Genomic DNA, 18,169 nt, shown 5'->3' on the forward strand with positions numbered 1-18,169 from the left:
TCACAAAACTGTATCATGTTTATTTATTAAGCCCATAAAATGCCCATATTATCCATTATAGCACTTTAATAATAATTAAAAAAACACTTTTTGAGAAAGTATGTTGTATCTCATTTAAATCACAATGATAAGTCAGAGTCAGGAAAACAACCTGTGAAATAACTGAATTTTAATCACCCTGGAAGTGGCGACAGCAGAAGGCAACATACGGATTCAAATTAGAACCACTCCCTGTCATTTGTATGAAAAGAGCAAAAATAATTTCACTTTCACTTTCAGAGTTTCATTTGCTAGAGATCAGTGATGCTGAAGAAAATTACATCTCCCTGGAAATAACATGAGGAGGTGTGATAATTCCCAAGTGAAGGAATATTTTAGATGATTTGCAAAAAAAAAAAGGGGTTGATGTTAAAATGAAAATGTTATGCAAAATGTTATACGCTTAAATTAGGGTGTACATGTTTATTTGTAACAATAACTGATAGAGTTAAGTTTAATAACCCTGGAAAGAAAACCAACACTAACACAAGTTTAGACTCTTCCATCAGAAAGAGGGCAGAAGAACCAGGAGGATGAGGCTTGTTCTATCACAAGCTTGAGTTCGACTGCGCTGGTTACCTCTGTCTATTTGCCTTTATTATCAGACATCAAAAAAGGGTCAGGAGGGTTGGGTCAGAGGGATTCAGGAATTTACAACATGGGGGTTGAAAACAAAGAAGGGAACAAGTTTTATTGCGGATGGTGATCAGTCACCAGCTTCATGCACAGCTGGATAAGGCAAGGCATTCCTTATCTGGGAGGACCATTTGTTCTCCCTGTCTAAGGTTAAAAACAACAGAAACTTCCTGAAAGCAAACTCTTAAAACAAACCAAATTCTTGTAACTTGATAGAAATAAAATGATTACATTCATATTTCTCCAACAAGAACAAACACAGAATCTGTTTTAATCGCTTAATATCTGTAGGCAGGACTTAGTTCCCTGATATTTTAACTAATGCAACGCAAATGAGATGGAATAATTTCCATGGAGGATAATCATTTGTGAAATCTGAACAAAACCTAAAACATTTCCACGTACCTTTAATTGCTGGGAATCTATTTGCACCGAAACTGCTCAATAAACTCCAAATGAACTTTAAATTAATAATTTAAATAATAGCATGAAGCTTGCCTTATTTCCAATAGCAATGTTGTTTTTCCAACAAACTCTACATAAAAAGACTGAATGTGATTCTTATGATCAGATTTATGGCTGATTTTGTTTTTTGTTTCGACCAAGATGTGAGAGAACAGCTTTGGAACCAAACCAATCATCCTATAAAGAGTCCCAGTATAACATTTTGTTAAAAATGTATATCTTGAGGAAAACTTAAAAGTGAAACTTTGTTCAGCCACACTGTTAAGCAATGTCTTTTTTACAGAACATTTATTCAAACAGAAAATTGTCCTTCCTCTTTCTCTGGGCTCCTGCTTCCTAATCTTACTGCAGATCACAATGTCATCTGCATACAGGAAGTTTTGCCTCTCTGTCATCATTTCACGCCATAATAGGCTCACAGCTGCTCTTTAATGTAATTCCAACCCCGCCTTGAACCCATCTGTCACTCCTACCACACACCTCACCACCGTCTCTCTTTGTTTGCACATGTCCTGCACCAGCCTCAGATTTTTTTTATGCCACAATCGACTCCCTCATTCAGTAGAACTCCTCGTCTGGAACTCCACCGTGTCAACGAAGCAGAAGTGGAACTCCTCCTGACCTTTCCGATCCGTTTCCGTTTGGCTCATACTCAGCCTGAAAATGTACTAGTTCCATTTATTTATTTTGTAAAGTTGATGCGTACATTTATATCTGAGGCATGATTTTTATTTTAGGAACCCTTTTTTCCAGGAATAATTTTCTGCAACTAAACTGTAATTTTGTTCTACTTTTCTTTACAATGACAATGAAGTCTTCAAGTTCAATTCAATTTATATTACCCCATGGTTGCCAAAGTCCAGTCAAGCCCCCCTTTTCCACTGCAGGGACTTTCAGCCATTAAATGGCACTTTGAAAGCCATTCGCATATTTCGACACAATTTTACCAAAGTAACTTCAATTTCCACACTTTCCCAGATAAAAGGTCTTGGTCTCGGAGTTACGCCGGGATTGCCGCTCAGCCACAGGGATTGCTGGACCCTTTTTTGGGTTTTTCTGCGTTCCTTTCGCCCGCAATATGTGAGACCTGCGTGTTGTTGCTGAATTGACCAAAGGAAGGGGACATTTGCCAGTTGTGCGTTCTCCATCTTGTTTTTGTGAAATGGCGAGATAGAGACTTTTCAGCTGGACTTTGAGTGTTTGGTCTTTGGTTTGTTTATTTATTACTACCGCCAGCTGGACTCAGCATACATCATTCGGCTGATTTATATAATGTTTCTGATGTCTCTTGAAGCAAATGGAAACAGAAGCACACAAACTATTTAGGAGTTGCCCAAGAAAAAAAAAATTCTTTGGTATTTAAATCCTGGGACTTTCACTGTAAAGGGGCTCGTAAGAGCTACTATCCCGCAACTTTTAGCTGCATCCCTTCCCCAACACACCTAAACATCGAATGACATGCTGGAGAGGGAATTCAGGGAGCAGGGATGCATTGGAAAGTTGCTGCGTCGTAGCCTTAGAGGACTGGATTTGGGCAACTTGCTTTACCACAACCACCCTCTGCAGAGAGCCGACATTTTCAATAATAACAATTTAACATTTAACTGGAACAGATTTTAAGACATCCTGTCTGTAAAAAGGAGCGCTACGTTAGGTTATTCATCCCTGCTGCTATCAGATTATACAATGCTGCACGATAACTGTAATTATAAACGTCATTATAACTGTAACTATAACTGTAAGAACCAACGTGCAATAACTAATGTGCAATTCTATTTAATACACTGTGCAATAATCCTGAAAGAAGTGACTTCTGCTGCTATTGCCACCTGAATATATGTCAATACACATGTATATAAGTCACCGTGAATGTACATAAGACATCCTCTGCCTTATTTCTATTTTGTATTTTTATTTTTCTTATTTACTTCTTTTTTTGATCCACTGTATAAACGAGGACACACTGTATATAACCGATGCACCTTGTCCTACTTTTGGCACCTTCTTCTGATTATTGACTAGTGAGCTGATGTGACAAGTGAATTTCTCCAATGTGAGATCAATAAAGCTTATCTTATCTTATCTTATCTTAAATCACAGAGTCCTAACTCCAGCCACCTGTGGAGACAGACAGCTGAGACGCAAAGTAATGTTTTTTTGGGTTTTAAAACATTTTGTTACAAACAAAACCAACCACGCCCCATTACACCACCTGCTGCTGGGTATGAGCAACTCTTTTGGGACACACCTGCATTGATTGAGAACTTCTCTATCAAAATGTAACCAGGAAGAGTGCGCTGAGATCACCTCTGCTTCAGCGTGTAACTGATACAGAAAAATCTGATGTTTTGACCTCAGAACAGTATAAAGATCTAATAACAGAAGACAAAGAGCTCTTTAGCTTACCGGCAACTAAAAAACAAAACAAAAAAAACTTACAGAGTCAAAGAAAATCTCCATCATGCGAGTTCTCTTCTCCTCCAAGCTGAGTCCTTTCTTCTTTGACTGCAACAGAGAGTCGAATGTCATTAGCAAACATATGGAAGCAACAAGAACAGCGATTAGCGGGAAATTAATTCAAACGCAGATTTCCACGCTCCATATTTGGCTTCACTGTCTTCTCAGTTTATTTTATTTTATTTTTCTTAAATAGCTTTTTAACAGTATAATACAGCAGAAGCACAGGATTCAACAAATTGAATGTGTTTGTATTTAAATGTTTCCTTGGATAATTATTTTACTTCCATGGAGATGCGTCACAGAGAAATAAATATAACCCCCCTTTAGTGGTAAAACAGTTTATACATTTAAACCTGGATACAGTAATAAAAAAAACAAAAAAAAAAAAACTGAGACTTAAGTATTTGAATTGAACAGCCTATACAAATAAAATTTGTTGTCTTTGAAAAATTCCTAAACTTAATAAAAAGCAGATTTAAAGAAAAAAAGATTGACCCAGTTTAGTAAATAAAGACAAAAGGCAGTCTTGAAGTTTAACTTCTATTTGGATTATACTACCACCAGCCCTTCAATCCACAACTACAACTTATTCTTTTAAAAAAAACAAAAGTTATGCTGTACGTGTTAATAAATCTAAATCTAAACTTGGCGTGTCAAATTAAGTTTCTGTTAAAATATGTCTCCCTACCAGTTCTGGCCTGCTGTCAACAAACGGTGATAACCTCATGTTGCATTTAAACTCCTAATCTATATCTGAACAGCTCAGAAATTAGTTAATCAAATATGGTCATCCAAACTTACTCATCCCAGTCTTATTTAGCGCTTCCTAAATAACATCCATGACTAGTTTAAGGTTGTTATACCGTTTTATGTTGTAATGCTGTAATAGTAAAATACATTTTTCTGTCAGAAATGACTTGATCAATAACTAATAAATTTCAGGTTTTAGTTGTGAGATTAGTGTATCGCAGCATCTCGAGGGACATTTTAATCAGTAAAAAAGTAAAAACTTACTGGGTGTTGCACCATGGACAGCAGTACCCCTTCTTTTGTTTAAGGTGTACCTGATGGATACCTATTCTAACAAGATTAGTTTTACCTAATGACCCCATGTGATTTATAATAAATACGGAGATCATCTGTGTTTTTAACCCTGTGCTAATCGGCCATGTCAGTAATTTGTAAAGTAAAAACTCCTCCGTCAATTACCTACTTTATTTTGCTGACCTCTGAGGTCTTGTGATAAAACGAATACAATGTGAATAGGCATGCATTTAAGTTTGATTCGTTTTACACAATTTACAGAAAAAGTAAGCCAGTGAACTACAGTTAAGATGGAGATTATGAAATTATAGAGTAAAATGTGAGTTCATTGCTAACAAAAACTGACAGAAAGTCTAATATTCTAAATCATAACCCTTTTAAATTACACAGGGTGCCAAAAACATCTAAGTATATGCAACTGTAAGATAAATTAGATGCACCAGATGAAAGGCCACAGCCAAAATGACCTAAATAAACACTAAAATCACTTAATTTCAAGAATTAATTTGGGTTCATGTGGAAAAAAAACAATGTTTTGTAATGGCATTTGATATTCATATTTTTTTTTTTTAACTGGGCTCTAGAAAAACCTTATACGTCAATAATCCAGGCTGCATCGGCGCGTTTAGAAAAGCTTTTGGGTCCCGGGGCCGGCGAAACCCAATAGGTCCGTAACGTACGGCATTAAAAAGAAAAGGCTGGAGGGAAGGAGCGATGTCAGACGCTACTGGTGGATCAGGTCATGCCTCGCGGTGTGTGAAAAGAATCATTTTCCTCCTTTTGTTGGCTGCCAGCTGGCTGGCGCTGGCAGTAACACGGCACCGGCCCACCGGCCTTAGCCTGCAAAATAGTTTTAACATCAACTCACTCCCTGGTTCAGACGGGTTCGCAACACGCGGCGGGTTAACACCGGACCTGGGAGACGTCGGTAAATGTCAGCAAAATCTCATGTCTTAACCCGTGGGAACCCGCCACGTAAAAAGCAGACGTCATTTATATTACACGGGGTTCCTGGATAATGCTCATCCCGTGCCAATAGGGGCTTCAACACAAGAAAAGTCACGGATCCCTGCTAAAGAAAAAGCTCAAATATAAAACAGTGGTTTCTGACGCTGCGCAAGAAGACATTCCTAGCTTTAGCTTTTTCTTCCAGGTTTAGATTAAGATCATCATTTCATTAAGCCAGTGCGCCAAATAAGAAAACTTGTCAACCCTCGTCTTTTAGCTGTATCAATATATATTCTAACAACTGGTGGGGAAACATCTTTGCTCCTTTTTTCTTTTTTTTTTTTTTCATTTTCAAAAGTGTCCTGGCAGCTTCGGCGATGCTACGGTTCGTCCAGTTGTCATGTGATGCCAGAGGGATATGCGCTCTGAGCCGTTTGCTCTTTTGCACAGTTGACTTTAATAAATTAATGCCATGACAGACTTCCAAGAACTAGACTTAACAGGCCGCGCCTCTCCTAAAGAGACAGAGGGGTATGGGGGCCAGGAACGCAACGACCACCCTGACAAAAAAAAAATCCTAAAGAGGGGAATGTTACAGAGAATGCATGAAGAAGCCGCGTTCTTCTGTTAAAACAATTGGATGTAATCGTGTGGCTGTACCTTCTAGCGTTGATTCACTTTAATGCTTGAAAGCAACCATTGTCCCTGATGAATAAACTACCAAGCAAACCTGGGATAGTGGGGGGAAAAAAATCTAAATTATTTATTTTAAACCTCGTCTGCAAAGCTGGTAGAGCAGCTTTTGATCGGGCACAGGAAACCGTCTGCAAAAACAAGAATGATGAAAGCTGAACAGACTTGAAAAAAAAATATATATAAATAACTCCGGCCAGCAGATGCCAGTAATGTTCGCCTTTAAGATGCTAGCTACTGTGAATTCTGCAAAAACTACATCACATGGGATGTACAGATCATAATTTGGCGCCACCACATAAAATTGTAAAGCGGCTTTGCATAATTCTCAACGAAAAAGGCCAGAAAGTTAGTTTATGTAGTTAGTTTAGTTTAGATTTATTTTTTTTATTTAAGTTTATATTAAGTTTATTTAGTTAGTTTAGTTAGTTAGTTTAGATTTTACATACTCTTAAAAAAAAAAAAAAAAGCCTCATCAAAACAGAATCAACATTTCAAGTTTTAGACAAGTTGTGATTACCAAAATAATTTCTATTTAGTAAATACCAGCATAATAGTAACAGTAGTTTACATACACTTGGTCAGTATTTGGTTCTTCCTGACAGAACTGGTGTTTGTTTGTTGTGTTTCAGTGTCATTAATGTGGCAGTATGCATAGGGTCACTGTCCATATGGAAGACCATTTGCGTCCAAGCTTTAACTTTGTCGCTTCAGTGTTTCCACATACCGTATTTTTCAGACTATAAGGCGCACTTAAAATCCTTAATTTTTTTCAGAAATTGACTACGGCCTTATAATCCGGTGCGCCTTTTAATATGATTACCGTACTTACCGTAAATCTCTCAAAATGTGCAAGTACAATGTGCAATGGATATTCGGAGCATTATGGTACACTGCGTCACTACCACTGAGCTATATAATACACTGGAGTGCTAATCACCGTCTGTTTGAACGAGTCGCTTTGAAGCCACCAGCCGCCATATTGGTACTCCCTATTTCCCCCTAGTAACTGGGGAATATGTGCGCTACAGCATCGAATAACGAGGATTTTCTCATGTTCAGGGGGGGCTTAAGACTTTTAAAATGTCAAATGCCTTTTATGTTATGTTCTAAAACTATTAAGTACTGAGAAAGTCATGTGCTGAAATATTTTGCATTTTATTCATTTAAATATATATGTTTAACATTTATAAATATATAAATAACAATGTACAAAAACATATATTTACATATGTGTATACATATGTCTAGATATATACATATACACATACTTATATATACATATATATTTAATATGAATAACATGTAAAATATTTCAGCACCTAATTTCCTAGTAGATGATAGTGTTAATACATCCACTGACTGTAGAATTACCTGTGAAACGTTTTCACCCAGCCAGAAAACTGCTTGTTGTTGCAACCAAATCCTATGGGATGGCAGCCAGTGACTTCAGTTTTTCGGCAAAATCAGCACTCCAGTGTATTATATAGCTCAGTGGTCACTACCCAATCAGACACCCGAGCTGTCCACAAGACTGCCTGACTGTAATGTCTAAACTAGAAGTGCATTCATGTAAGGCAGCCCACGCCCGGAGTACGCGCTAGCAACAATAAATATAGAAAGGTAATTCAATATGAAAGTTAAATTTTTTTTGGCTAATAATTTTTTTTCTTTCTTTTTGCTTTTTCTTACCTACTCCTTTTGATCCATGGTATAACGAGGACATACTGTGTATATATTTGATGCACCTCGTCCTACTTGACTCCTCTTTCCTATGACTACTGATTACTGAGCCGATGTGACATGTGAATTTCTCCAATGTGAAATCAATAAAGCTTACCATATCTTATTAGAAACAGGGCAGTGTAGTTCAACTACTCTGTCATCCCAACAGAACACTTGAGAAGAATATTTAATGCTCCTTATAATCCGGTAGGTCTTAAAAAAAATACGGTAATAGTAATTCTTCATGAAGCCATCTATTTAGTGAAATGTACTGTTACCTCCTGCAGAAAAACATCTGCACATCATCATGATGCTGCCACCCCCCTACTTAACAGTTGGGATCCAATTGTTTTAACAGAAGAACGGGGCTTCTTCAGGCTTCTGCAAATTGAACCCAAGGTTGGACCACACTTAGAGGTCCCAAATTATCTTCCTGATATCTTGACAGTTTTCTTTGGATTTTTTTCACCCATGACGTAACAAAAAAGCTGTGTGTTGATTTACACTATGACCACAATAGTGTAAATCAGTGTGCCTTCATTTAACTCTACTGTTCTGAAACAACTACGTTAGTTAGAAGCTGGCGATGTTAACATAAACTGACATAAAACTGGGGAAATGTGTCTGACGTAATGATTGTGAGTAGACAAATTAATCACTAATGCACATAGTAACAGTATTAAAATCACGAGAAAAAAGATGGAAAAAGTCTAAAATACACAGTTTAAATAACTTGTGATCAAATTAAGTAGTCTATCGTATATTTTAAAGGTGAAATAAGATAGGAGCATTTTCAGCGCAGTGTTTTGTATTAACTTTTCCCTGCTGATTTGCAGTCCTCTTTAGTTTTTGGCATTAACCACCATTACGAATACTACAGCACGTGTATATTGTGACATTTTAATATCAGTTCGACGTCAATCTTTGTTTTCGAAGGCGAATTTGCCCCCCGCAATATGGCGGACGGGTTGACGTATCCATTTCAACAGGTCAAACGAGACGTCAACTCTTCGTTCTCTCGACGGGGATTTGCTTTTAAGGCCATAAAATGAAGAACCGTGCGTCATTTCCACTCTTTTGTGGGGTGTCTCGCTGTGTTTTAGCAGGTAGACAGCTGGGTGGCGTTTCTAGCTTGGAAAACAACTCCAATCTAGCTAGGTACACAAAGAACTTGGCCGTAAATGATAAATTTTAAGCTAAAAACACAGACTTACCATTTTTAGACGGGACTGCACAAGTAACACTGGGTATGTATGTTCCGGTAACTTATTTGAAAGACACCGTTTTTAGTACATCTGTACCCCGAACAAAGTTATGTCGTTTGGGTGGTGGAGAGTTTCCCGCGGAGCAACGTCACCTGAATGCTGCATTCAGGTAACCCCGTACATTTTCATACTTCCATGTAATTCAGAGGCAAGAATGCTGAATCATTGAGTTGCAAATAGATGACTCGAGATTATAATGAAGAAGAAGCAAGAAATGGCCCCCCTAAATTGAAAGTACGAATGTACATATATAAAAATCTATTTAAAAGTGAATTCATTTTATTTCCCGATTATCTTTGAAGGCATCAACGTGATCGTCTGATTTACTGCTGCCCTCTTCTGGATTAAATTAGAAACACCGTATGACTATACCACACCATTGTATAATGAATCTATTTTTCTTTAAACTACATCATCTTACCACAGAATTTTATCTCTTCTTCCCCCTCCCTCCCATGTATTTTCTGCATTAATTTAAAACACTGCCGTTGTTTCTTGGGCACTTTTATTCAATTTGGCATTACAAATATATATACACAAGACAATAAAACAACTTTACAGGATTGTGTAAAAACTGGATGACCGAACTTAGACAAATACTGACAACTGTGTGCTTAGAGACAGATTATGACGAAGGTTTTAAAACGGATGTGAATTTTACTGTACAACATGTACACCAAATGTATATATACATAATCATATCTTCTAGGTCTACAAGGTCACCATCAACCGGTTACTTGCAAAAATGTTGAAAAAACATAAGCGCACATTAGGATGAGTGAGGGTCATCCCACTTTAGCTGTTCTGGGACCAGTGGTGTAAAATTAAAGCCATTGTTCTGCAGGATGGGGACAGTTTTCAAGTAGGATCCCTGCACATCTGGAACACAGGCCCATCATGTTCACATATACACAGCAGATGCCTGTGGAGGTCCAAACGTACCAGAATTTATAGATAACTAAAACAGTTTTAAAACGTGGCAATCCGTTATGAAACAATCCATTTAAAAAAAAAAAAAAACTTTTATGGCCTGAAGTGAACTTGCTGTGCAGGTAAAGCATTCAGAGGCTGAGGGTACATATGATGACCAACGCTGACAATTTAAATTATTTTATGGTGCACTGCTGCACTATTCAGCACCAAAGGTCCCACTATTCAATAGATAGTGGATTTTTTTTATATGTGATCAACATTGCAAATGCATACACTAAATGAATAAAAATATCGAAAGTTTTTCTGGGCTAATTATTTCTCAATCTTGTTGCAGCCTTTATGGTATGAGCCAGAGTGAATAATGTTTTATCATGGACTTTATTTTAACATAATAAATCCAAGTTTTATTAATTGACACATTTATTGAATTGGGCAAATTAACATTTGTAATGACACATTTATTGAATGTATTTATTATTGTTGGATCGTGGCACGTTTGGTCCTCAGTGGGACAGAAACCACAAATTAAATAGAAACTACAATAACTGGAAGGGATTTTTGAATATAACTTACAATTTTAATAAAGGAATTTCACATTTAATCAATTACGCTTAAAATAATTATTGGCACAATCAATTGTGGATACATTTATAATCTGTATGCCCAGTTTAACTTTAATCAATTTAAATATTATTATATGACCCTGTGTCACTTTGTGGCCTATGTTTGTGATATAAATGCACAAATTTAAACTTTTTAAACTAATCAAGAAATCAACTCTACTTAAAATTGTGACAGCCAAATTGTTTGTCTTTTCATAATTTTTCATTAAAAATTTACGGTAGTGATATTGAACCCTTTGTTTTTGAAAACAGTGCACTGCAGTATTGAAGATGTTCGTTAAAAACGGCATGCACAGCAACGCCTAGTCATGCTCCAAACCATCCTACAGCAAACTCGGTGTTCAGGTAGTGAACAGGCAAATCGTGAGTCGTCTTAAGGGCATTTTAACTCAAAGGTGCTGTAACAAGTTCTAAAATCCGTTTTTTTTTTCTCTCAGGTACCTAAACTATAGTCTAATACACTTATCTTAACCTCAATTAACAAGCAAGTAATTTTCAAAGCCTGTGCAGCAGCTTCAGTTTGCAGTTTTCCGCAGTTTGTTGAGATATCACAGGTGTATCGCCGTTAAAGCTTCCCTTGTCACATCAACAAACTCCAAATGGAATATGAACGAGATTGTGGTCGACTCCTGAAAGCACCAACCAACAGCGGCGACCTGTGAGCAAGTTGTTCAGAATCAGGAGAAAGAAGTCTGACGGATGGCACGGTGGGAGGAAGGAATGGATGAGTTGATGAGAGCAGAGGCTTCCGGTCTACAGTTTCTAAGCGGTACGCATACGGGAAGAGGTGAGCTACTGCAGATAGCGGTAGACTTTGAAGCAGTGGTTGCCAGAATCCGCCACCACCACGTGTCCGTCGGAGGTGAGCGCCAATCCCTGCGGGCCGTAGAGCGGGTCTGCCGATGTGTTGATGTAGGAGAGGAAAGAGCCGCTGCCATCAAACACCTGCGAAACAGAAGCATCAACGGCATCAGCGCTGGGATTCTGCCAAGGCAGGTAATGCATTCCAAAAATTATTTAAAAAACAATCTTCGGTAAGACTTTATTTGAAGGGGTGTACATAAGACTGACATTACACTGTCATAAACATGACATAACACTGGTTATGAACATGAATGACTCTTTATGAATGTATAGTTGTCATTCGGTAAATTATGACACTATTAAAGCAAAGTTGACATTGTTTGAAATATCTGTGTTATGACAAGCCCTTAACTTTACCAAATCCCAAATCAAGCCCGTAATTTAATCTAATCCCAAATCAAGCCCTAAATTTAACCTTGTCTCTGTCAATGTCAAGTTGTCATAAAGACATTTTAAACAATGTCAACTTTGCTTTAATAGTGTCATAATTTACCGAATGACAACAGTCCTAAACATTCATAATGAGTCATTTATGTTCATAACAGGTGTTATGTCATGATTATGACAGTGTAATGTCAGTCTTATGTACACCCCTTCAAATAAAGTGTAACCCAATCTTCAAAGCGGTTCATACACTAGTTTTATTTAAATGAATGCTAGAGTACAAACTAATAGGGGTAAAAGAGTTTATAAATCTGCTGCTTTATATTAAGGTTTTACTCCAGTGTTTAAAAATATTTTCTTCTCTGGTTAACGTGTTTCACACTAATCAAACTTACTGATCACTCTCATAAAAGATGAATAAAAAGAAACTTTTTTTTATTTCTGCAGAAGCAAAATGTCAAACTAACATTTATTTTTCCCTCGTCTCCAGTACATTTATTAAGTGAAAGGTGTAAAATACCAGAAGGTTTAACTTGACATCAGCCCATTACAATTCCTAGGATTCCTAGTGCTGTTCATGTAAAGCACTTATGAACATGTAACACATATGTAAGACTAAAGGCTGTTCTATTGGCATGAGAGGTCCATACAGAGCATTACCAACAATGATTGGAGTGTAGCATTAGAGCTATAGTAGCTTAAACCTACTCAATACATCTTATAGAAAGGTTGTTTTTTTCTAGTGGTATTATGCTCCTTAAATAAAAATGATTCCAATTCTTTCTACGCATACTTCACAAGGATAATTTTATGTATGGAGAGGGCTTTGGACAAGTTTGAATTCAGTGTGGACTTTTTAAAGAGGTTTAGTCGTTTGCTGACCTGTATCCTGCTGTTGCCCCAGTCGGCTACGATGATGTTCCCGTTGACATCCACTGCCACTCCGGTGGGGGCGTTGAACTGGCCGTTCCCCTCGCCGTTGGAGCCGAACTTCAGCAGGAACTCCCCTTCCGTGTTGAACACCTGCATGTTTTATTAAACAGCAGAACAGACATAATGTCCATGAAGTCGTGTGTGTAACTACCCCATTTTATCAACCCTGGCTTATTAGAGTCTTCGTTACCGACCAGGTTTTTGCTGATAAAAAATGTCTTTAAGGCTACTGAAAAGGACGGGTACTCGCTTTAAAAACCTTGTCGTCTCCTTTTTTTTAAAATCATTTAACATAGTTATGATCTTCGTTTACTTTGTTGACTCGGTACACATCGATTGTCAACGCAGATAATGTGAATTTAAAGATAAATTCACATTATCTGCATGCAGCACTGAGTATTTTCAGGAAAAATATACAAAATTTTGGACGCCAACAAGAAAAAAAAAAAAATCACAAAGTTACAGTGAAGCATTAATTTGTTAGAGATTTTGTTCAAGTTTCCTCTGTTATGTCAACGTGAAACATAAATTCTTCAAGCAACCGGCATTTAAATCATTTCCCTCTGGAATTATTAAAGCATTTCTGATTCTGATTCTGATTCCAAAAACCTAAACTCTGTACTTCTGGGGGGTGAGTGAAGAGTCCGCCATGGACCACATGCTCTGATGATGCGCTCACCTTCACTGAGTGGTTGTGGAAGTCGGTCACAATGATTTCGTTGTTGTTGTTGACAGCAGCAAAGTGGGGGCCTGGAATACGTTGAATACAACAAAACATTTCAGACATTTCTAAATTGTAGCTCATGAATGGAAACGAATAAACTATATTTATTAACTTTTAGCGATGCACCAAACCAGAAAAGGGGGGCCGTTACATTGTCAGCCATGGAAAAAGGGACCTGTGTTGACTTATGTGTCTATACGATGGGTTTGAAGCCACATCTCTGAAGTGTCTTTGGGCGTACCTGCAAACTGTCTGTCTCCATTGCCACGGCTACCGAACTTGGTGACCAGCTTGCCGTTGGCCTGGAAGATGAAAACGCAGCAGGCCTTGTTGTCGACCACGATGATGTGTCCGTTTCTGTCCACCGCCACGCCCTTAGGCCCCATCAGTTTCCCCGAGCCCACTTTGTTCTGGAGAAGTGAGAGCGTTTAGGAGACCCATATGCCCATTCCTATTTCCTTTTTTTTTGTATTTTTTGGTATGCTTTTTGATCCATCGTATATATGAAGATTCACTGTATATAACTGAATGCACCTTCCCTACTCTGCACCTTCTTGTATGAGCCAATGTGACGAGTGAATTTCTCCATTGTAAGATCAATAAAGACTATCTTATCTTATCTTAGACCCGTTTACTTGAGCAGGAACTAATCTTCTCCCAGTACTGCAGACAACCAGTGTTATTGCAACTAGTGGTTAAAGAACCTTATACCTGACCAAAGATCCAATATAAAAACGTACCTTAAACTTGCCGTCGCTTGAAAAGATGCTGACCCATTTGTTGTCGTAGTCGGCGATGATGATGTCACCGCTGGGGTGGACAGCCACGCCCGTCGGCCGCTGCATCTGACCCGGAGTCCGGCCCCGGATCCCGAAGCGACTCCTGAACTGGCCGTCGTTGGAAAATACCTGCAGCGTGTGAAACATACCCAGAAGAAATATTCTTAAAAACAACCTGACCAAATGAAGACAGATTTCCAGTAGATTTAATCCAGAATAATAGAAGAAACTCCATGAACTCCTCCGGTGATATTTGCATACATTTTAATACTTTATGTACCTGAACACACTGGTTGTTGCTGTCCGCTATCAGCACTTTTCCCTGCGAGGAGGCTGCCACTCCCTGCAGATTTGTGAATTCTCCTTTGTTTCTTCCTTTGGTACCTGAAAGAAAAGAAGATCGACGTTCCCTTTACCATATCTTGAAATTGATGGAGGATAAAAATGGGAATCTGCAAACATTTTTCAGAAAATCTTTTCAACTTTCCTTAAACTCAGACGTTTCCACACAGCCTGACTGCTAAACCTTAAACATAGTGGGAAAGTCCAGATGATGATGTCGTCGGCTTTGTAAGCTCGTGATAGATACATTCACAACATGACGCTTAAGTGGAGGTGCGCTATGTGGAAGTATTTCGAGGCAACACCTTAAACAAGCAGCTTTCTTTGTTGACATGAGAAAACAGGATGAGGCATGATATTAGAGGAGGATTCTGGACATCAACAAGTTTGGTGCGTCATTTGGTTCAATAACCAGTTATCTGAGGGACCAAGGTCATTTGTTCTCAGTGATAAACACCACTGGACCCGGTCACATGTTTTGAATGCGCAGGTAAACCCAGGAAAACAATAGACCTTGTGAAAATGCTGGCTGAAGCAGATAGTGTCATTACCCACAGCTAACAACTTTCTGCTGTTGATGTTCAGCTCTACATGAGAAACAACGCAGCAAACAAACCACCTCAGTAGAAAAGTGATGTATCAAGCTCATTTAATTAATAAGACAAATTCTTTTATAATGGTTACGAAATGGCATGATGGATAAAAACAACAAATGGAAAGGGAACCAGTGAAAGGGCGAATTGACTTAGGCAGGTTTTTTTAAACCAGCTTCTTGTATAAAAGACAATTTATTATTATTTCTCTAGTTGAATTTAAGAAAAAAATACAGAAGAACACTATAAAACGCACGTTCCTAAGCAATGATGGTGTTGCAAAAAGGAAACTAAAATTGAGTAAAGTTTTCTTGAAATGAGTGTATTTGTCTTTGTGTTTTGAGCAGGTGATTAAGATTATCTGCCAATAGAATTAAATTTTTTTTAAGCCTAAAATAATTAGATATACTGCACTTTAAATAAGATGGAGATCTGTTGTTTCTATTTTAAGTGCAAACATCTTTTTCCATTGTTAGATTATTTGAGCTTACCTGCTCAAATCAAGGACTAATATACATTTTAAGACATTTTGACTTACTTTTAGTTTGCTTTGCTGTTAATTATGCACAGTCCAGATAATCAGTTTATTTTTTTCCCTGCTGCTTTGACTTTTAGATAGGTTTGTCTAGGCCTGACACTTCTTTTGTCATACAGTCGGTCCTGTTTACTCATTTTCTGCTAAAATGGCACAAAAATCTGCCATGAAACGTGTAAAGCAGCATCCAGAGTTCAAAGAAAAACTTAAAAGTCAGCAAAAATCCCACAGAATCTAGTTTAAATGCACTAGGGACCTATTAGACAGTTTGGCACTTGATAGTAAAGTATATGAGGGATGAGTCAAGACATTTGCAAGGTACCATATTTGCATTTGTGCATAGGTTGTGCCTTAAGTTTAATAAGTTTAATGTATGCATTGTTGTGCCAACTACACCCCACCACCTTCTTGCAGCACTTGGGAAACTTAATGTAATCCTCCTCACCTATTCGGAAGATAAGATCATCCTCGATGGGATTCTCTTTCCGCCTCCCCGTGCTGTACATACTCGCCGGCCTCTTGATGGCCTTCTGCTTGATGTGTCCGCTGCCCGGAGACTTCAGCCTCTTCTTTGTGCCGTCCGCATTCGGGGACGCGTGCAGGTTGGCCTTTATTTTAAAAGGGCTTCCTCTGATATGTCGGTTGTACAAGCGCAGCGATAGGTTAAAGGAACCCTCTTTGGGAGCAGTGAACAGGTACTCATAGGTGCCGTTCTTGTTGTCCAGTATCTCTCCGTCAACTTTGCTCCCGTCAGGGGAGGAGATTTCCGCCGTGATGACTGCGTTGCCCATCTTGCACAGTTGCCCGTCCTTGTCCTTGGTGGTTATGGTGATGACTGTGGGCACGCCCACCACGCAGTGCCGCAGCCCCTCGCCTGTGGCCACCGTCTCGGACGCGACGGCGTTGGTGGTCACCACGGTGCCCAAGTTGTGAATGGATTTCTTTAATCCATCCGTCTCCGCGAGGAAGTCCAGCTGGTCGTTCTCGCCGGGCTGCAGGGGGAGCTCCTGATTGGCCAGCTCGACGAGGCGCTCGCCCATCTGCTTCTTGACCAGCAGCACCTCGGCCTCGGTGCCGTGGCTCAGGGCCTGCTCGGTGAAGTTACAGCTGCTGTTGATGCCCTCCTGGCCCTGCAGCAGGGTGTCCAGCTGGGCCTGGAGAACCTACGCATGGCGACACCAGGGGGCAGCAGAGGGACACTGGGGTTAAATGATGCCTTTTACTTCAAATAAACCAATCTGAAGCCAACATTAGGGTGTAAGCACAACAGAAAACAGACACGGATCATTTTATGCGCAGTCAAACCCAAATTGTGTCTGATTACAGGCAATATGATTCTGCTTTATGTTAACATCGGCTTTTTACGATGTTAATAAGGCTTCCCTGTGGTAATTACATAGGTGTAAACAAAGGATCTGGCGTTTCACTGGGCCTTTGACATTTTCGCGTTGATCTGAATCCACTGTAGCTCTGATTATGTTCAGGGTCACTGCCAGCTCCAAGTCATTTGGAGCCTCTGGCAGGTTCTCTTTAAGGATTGTCCTTCCTCCTTTAAATCTGGGACAAAACTGACCTTTCCTGAAAGATTCCCACAGACCGATGCTGCCAACACCATTTTATTGTGGGCACGGTGTGTTCAGGATGACGTGTTCCTCTTCCGTCACACAATTTTGCACGTAGGTCAAAACGTTTAAAAGCTTGAGGTGAACGGCAAACATGTTAATCACGGCTTTCATACTGCCACTCTTCCATTATGGCCAGATAATGCTCTCCTTATGCAACCTGTCAGTCAATAGGAATTGAAAAAAGTTCGGGATTTTGTTTTATATCCCAACCCTGCTTTAAACTTTGCAACTTTATCCCTGACCTGCCTGTTGTGTTCCTTGGTCTCGGTGATGCTGTTTGTTCACTAATGCTCTCTAACACACATCTTCATGGAGCAGCTGTATTTCTATTGGCCCTTCGCAGCACAGGAGTTTGTTTCGGGTTAGCAGAGTAAAAAGGGGGCCAGCTACAAATATACACATCACTTTTCAGATTGCCCTTCTGCTTCACAATCGTGTAGTACTTTGTCGTTGTCCGTCATATAAAATAATCTGCACAGAGGTTTCTGCCTGTAATGTGACAAACTGTGAAAAAAATGGTAAAAGGAGGAAAAGGGGTATGAATAATTTCACAAAGCAC

The 18,169-nt window shown here is 38.9% G+C and overlaps 2 protein-coding genes across 7 annotated transcripts in view; both read right to left on the bottom strand.

Moving 5' to 3' along the window:
• Window positions 1-9,364, bottom strand: part of mnd1 (meiotic nuclear divisions 1 homolog (S. cerevisiae)) — a 30,369-nt gene extending 21,005 nt beyond the window's left edge. Inside the window, exons 1-2 of the mRNA XM_012873843.3 lie at window positions 9,225-9,364; window positions 3,580-3,645 (exon numbers count right to left, since the gene is read on the bottom strand). Coding sequence (XP_012729297.2) covers window positions 3,580-3,645; window positions 9,225-9,227 — 69 coding nt within the window. The 5' untranslated portion in view covers window positions 9,228-9,364. The remainder of the gene's footprint in view (window positions 1-3,579; window positions 3,646-9,224) is intronic.
• A 399-nt stretch (window positions 9,365-9,763) lies between these two features.
• Window positions 9,764-18,169, bottom strand: part of trim2a (tripartite motif containing 2a) — a 34,158-nt gene continuing 25,752 nt past the window's right edge. For all 6 annotated transcript variants that reach the window (XM_012873893.3, XM_021322231.2, XM_012873896.3 and 3 more), the window contains 7 exons: window positions 16,431-17,148; window positions 14,796-14,899; window positions 14,477-14,644; window positions 13,978-14,146; window positions 13,692-13,762; window positions 12,962-13,102; window positions 9,764-11,776 (listed from right to left, as the gene is read on the bottom strand). In XM_012873893.3, coding sequence (XP_012729347.2) covers window positions 11,624-11,776; window positions 12,962-13,102; window positions 13,692-13,762; window positions 13,978-14,146; window positions 14,477-14,644; window positions 14,796-14,899; window positions 16,431-17,148 — 1,524 coding nt within the window. In that variant the 3' untranslated portion in view covers window positions 9,764-11,623. The remainder of the gene's footprint in view (window positions 11,777-12,961; window positions 13,103-13,691; window positions 13,763-13,977; window positions 14,147-14,476; window positions 14,645-14,795; window positions 14,900-16,430; window positions 17,149-18,169) is intronic.

Source organism: Fundulus heteroclitus, chromosome 5 (assembly GCF_011125445.2).
Source record: "Fundulus heteroclitus isolate FHET01 chromosome 5, MU-UCD_Fhet_4.1, whole genome shotgun sequence".
NCBI lineage: Eukaryota > Metazoa > Chordata > Actinopteri > Cyprinodontiformes > Fundulidae > Fundulus > Fundulus heteroclitus.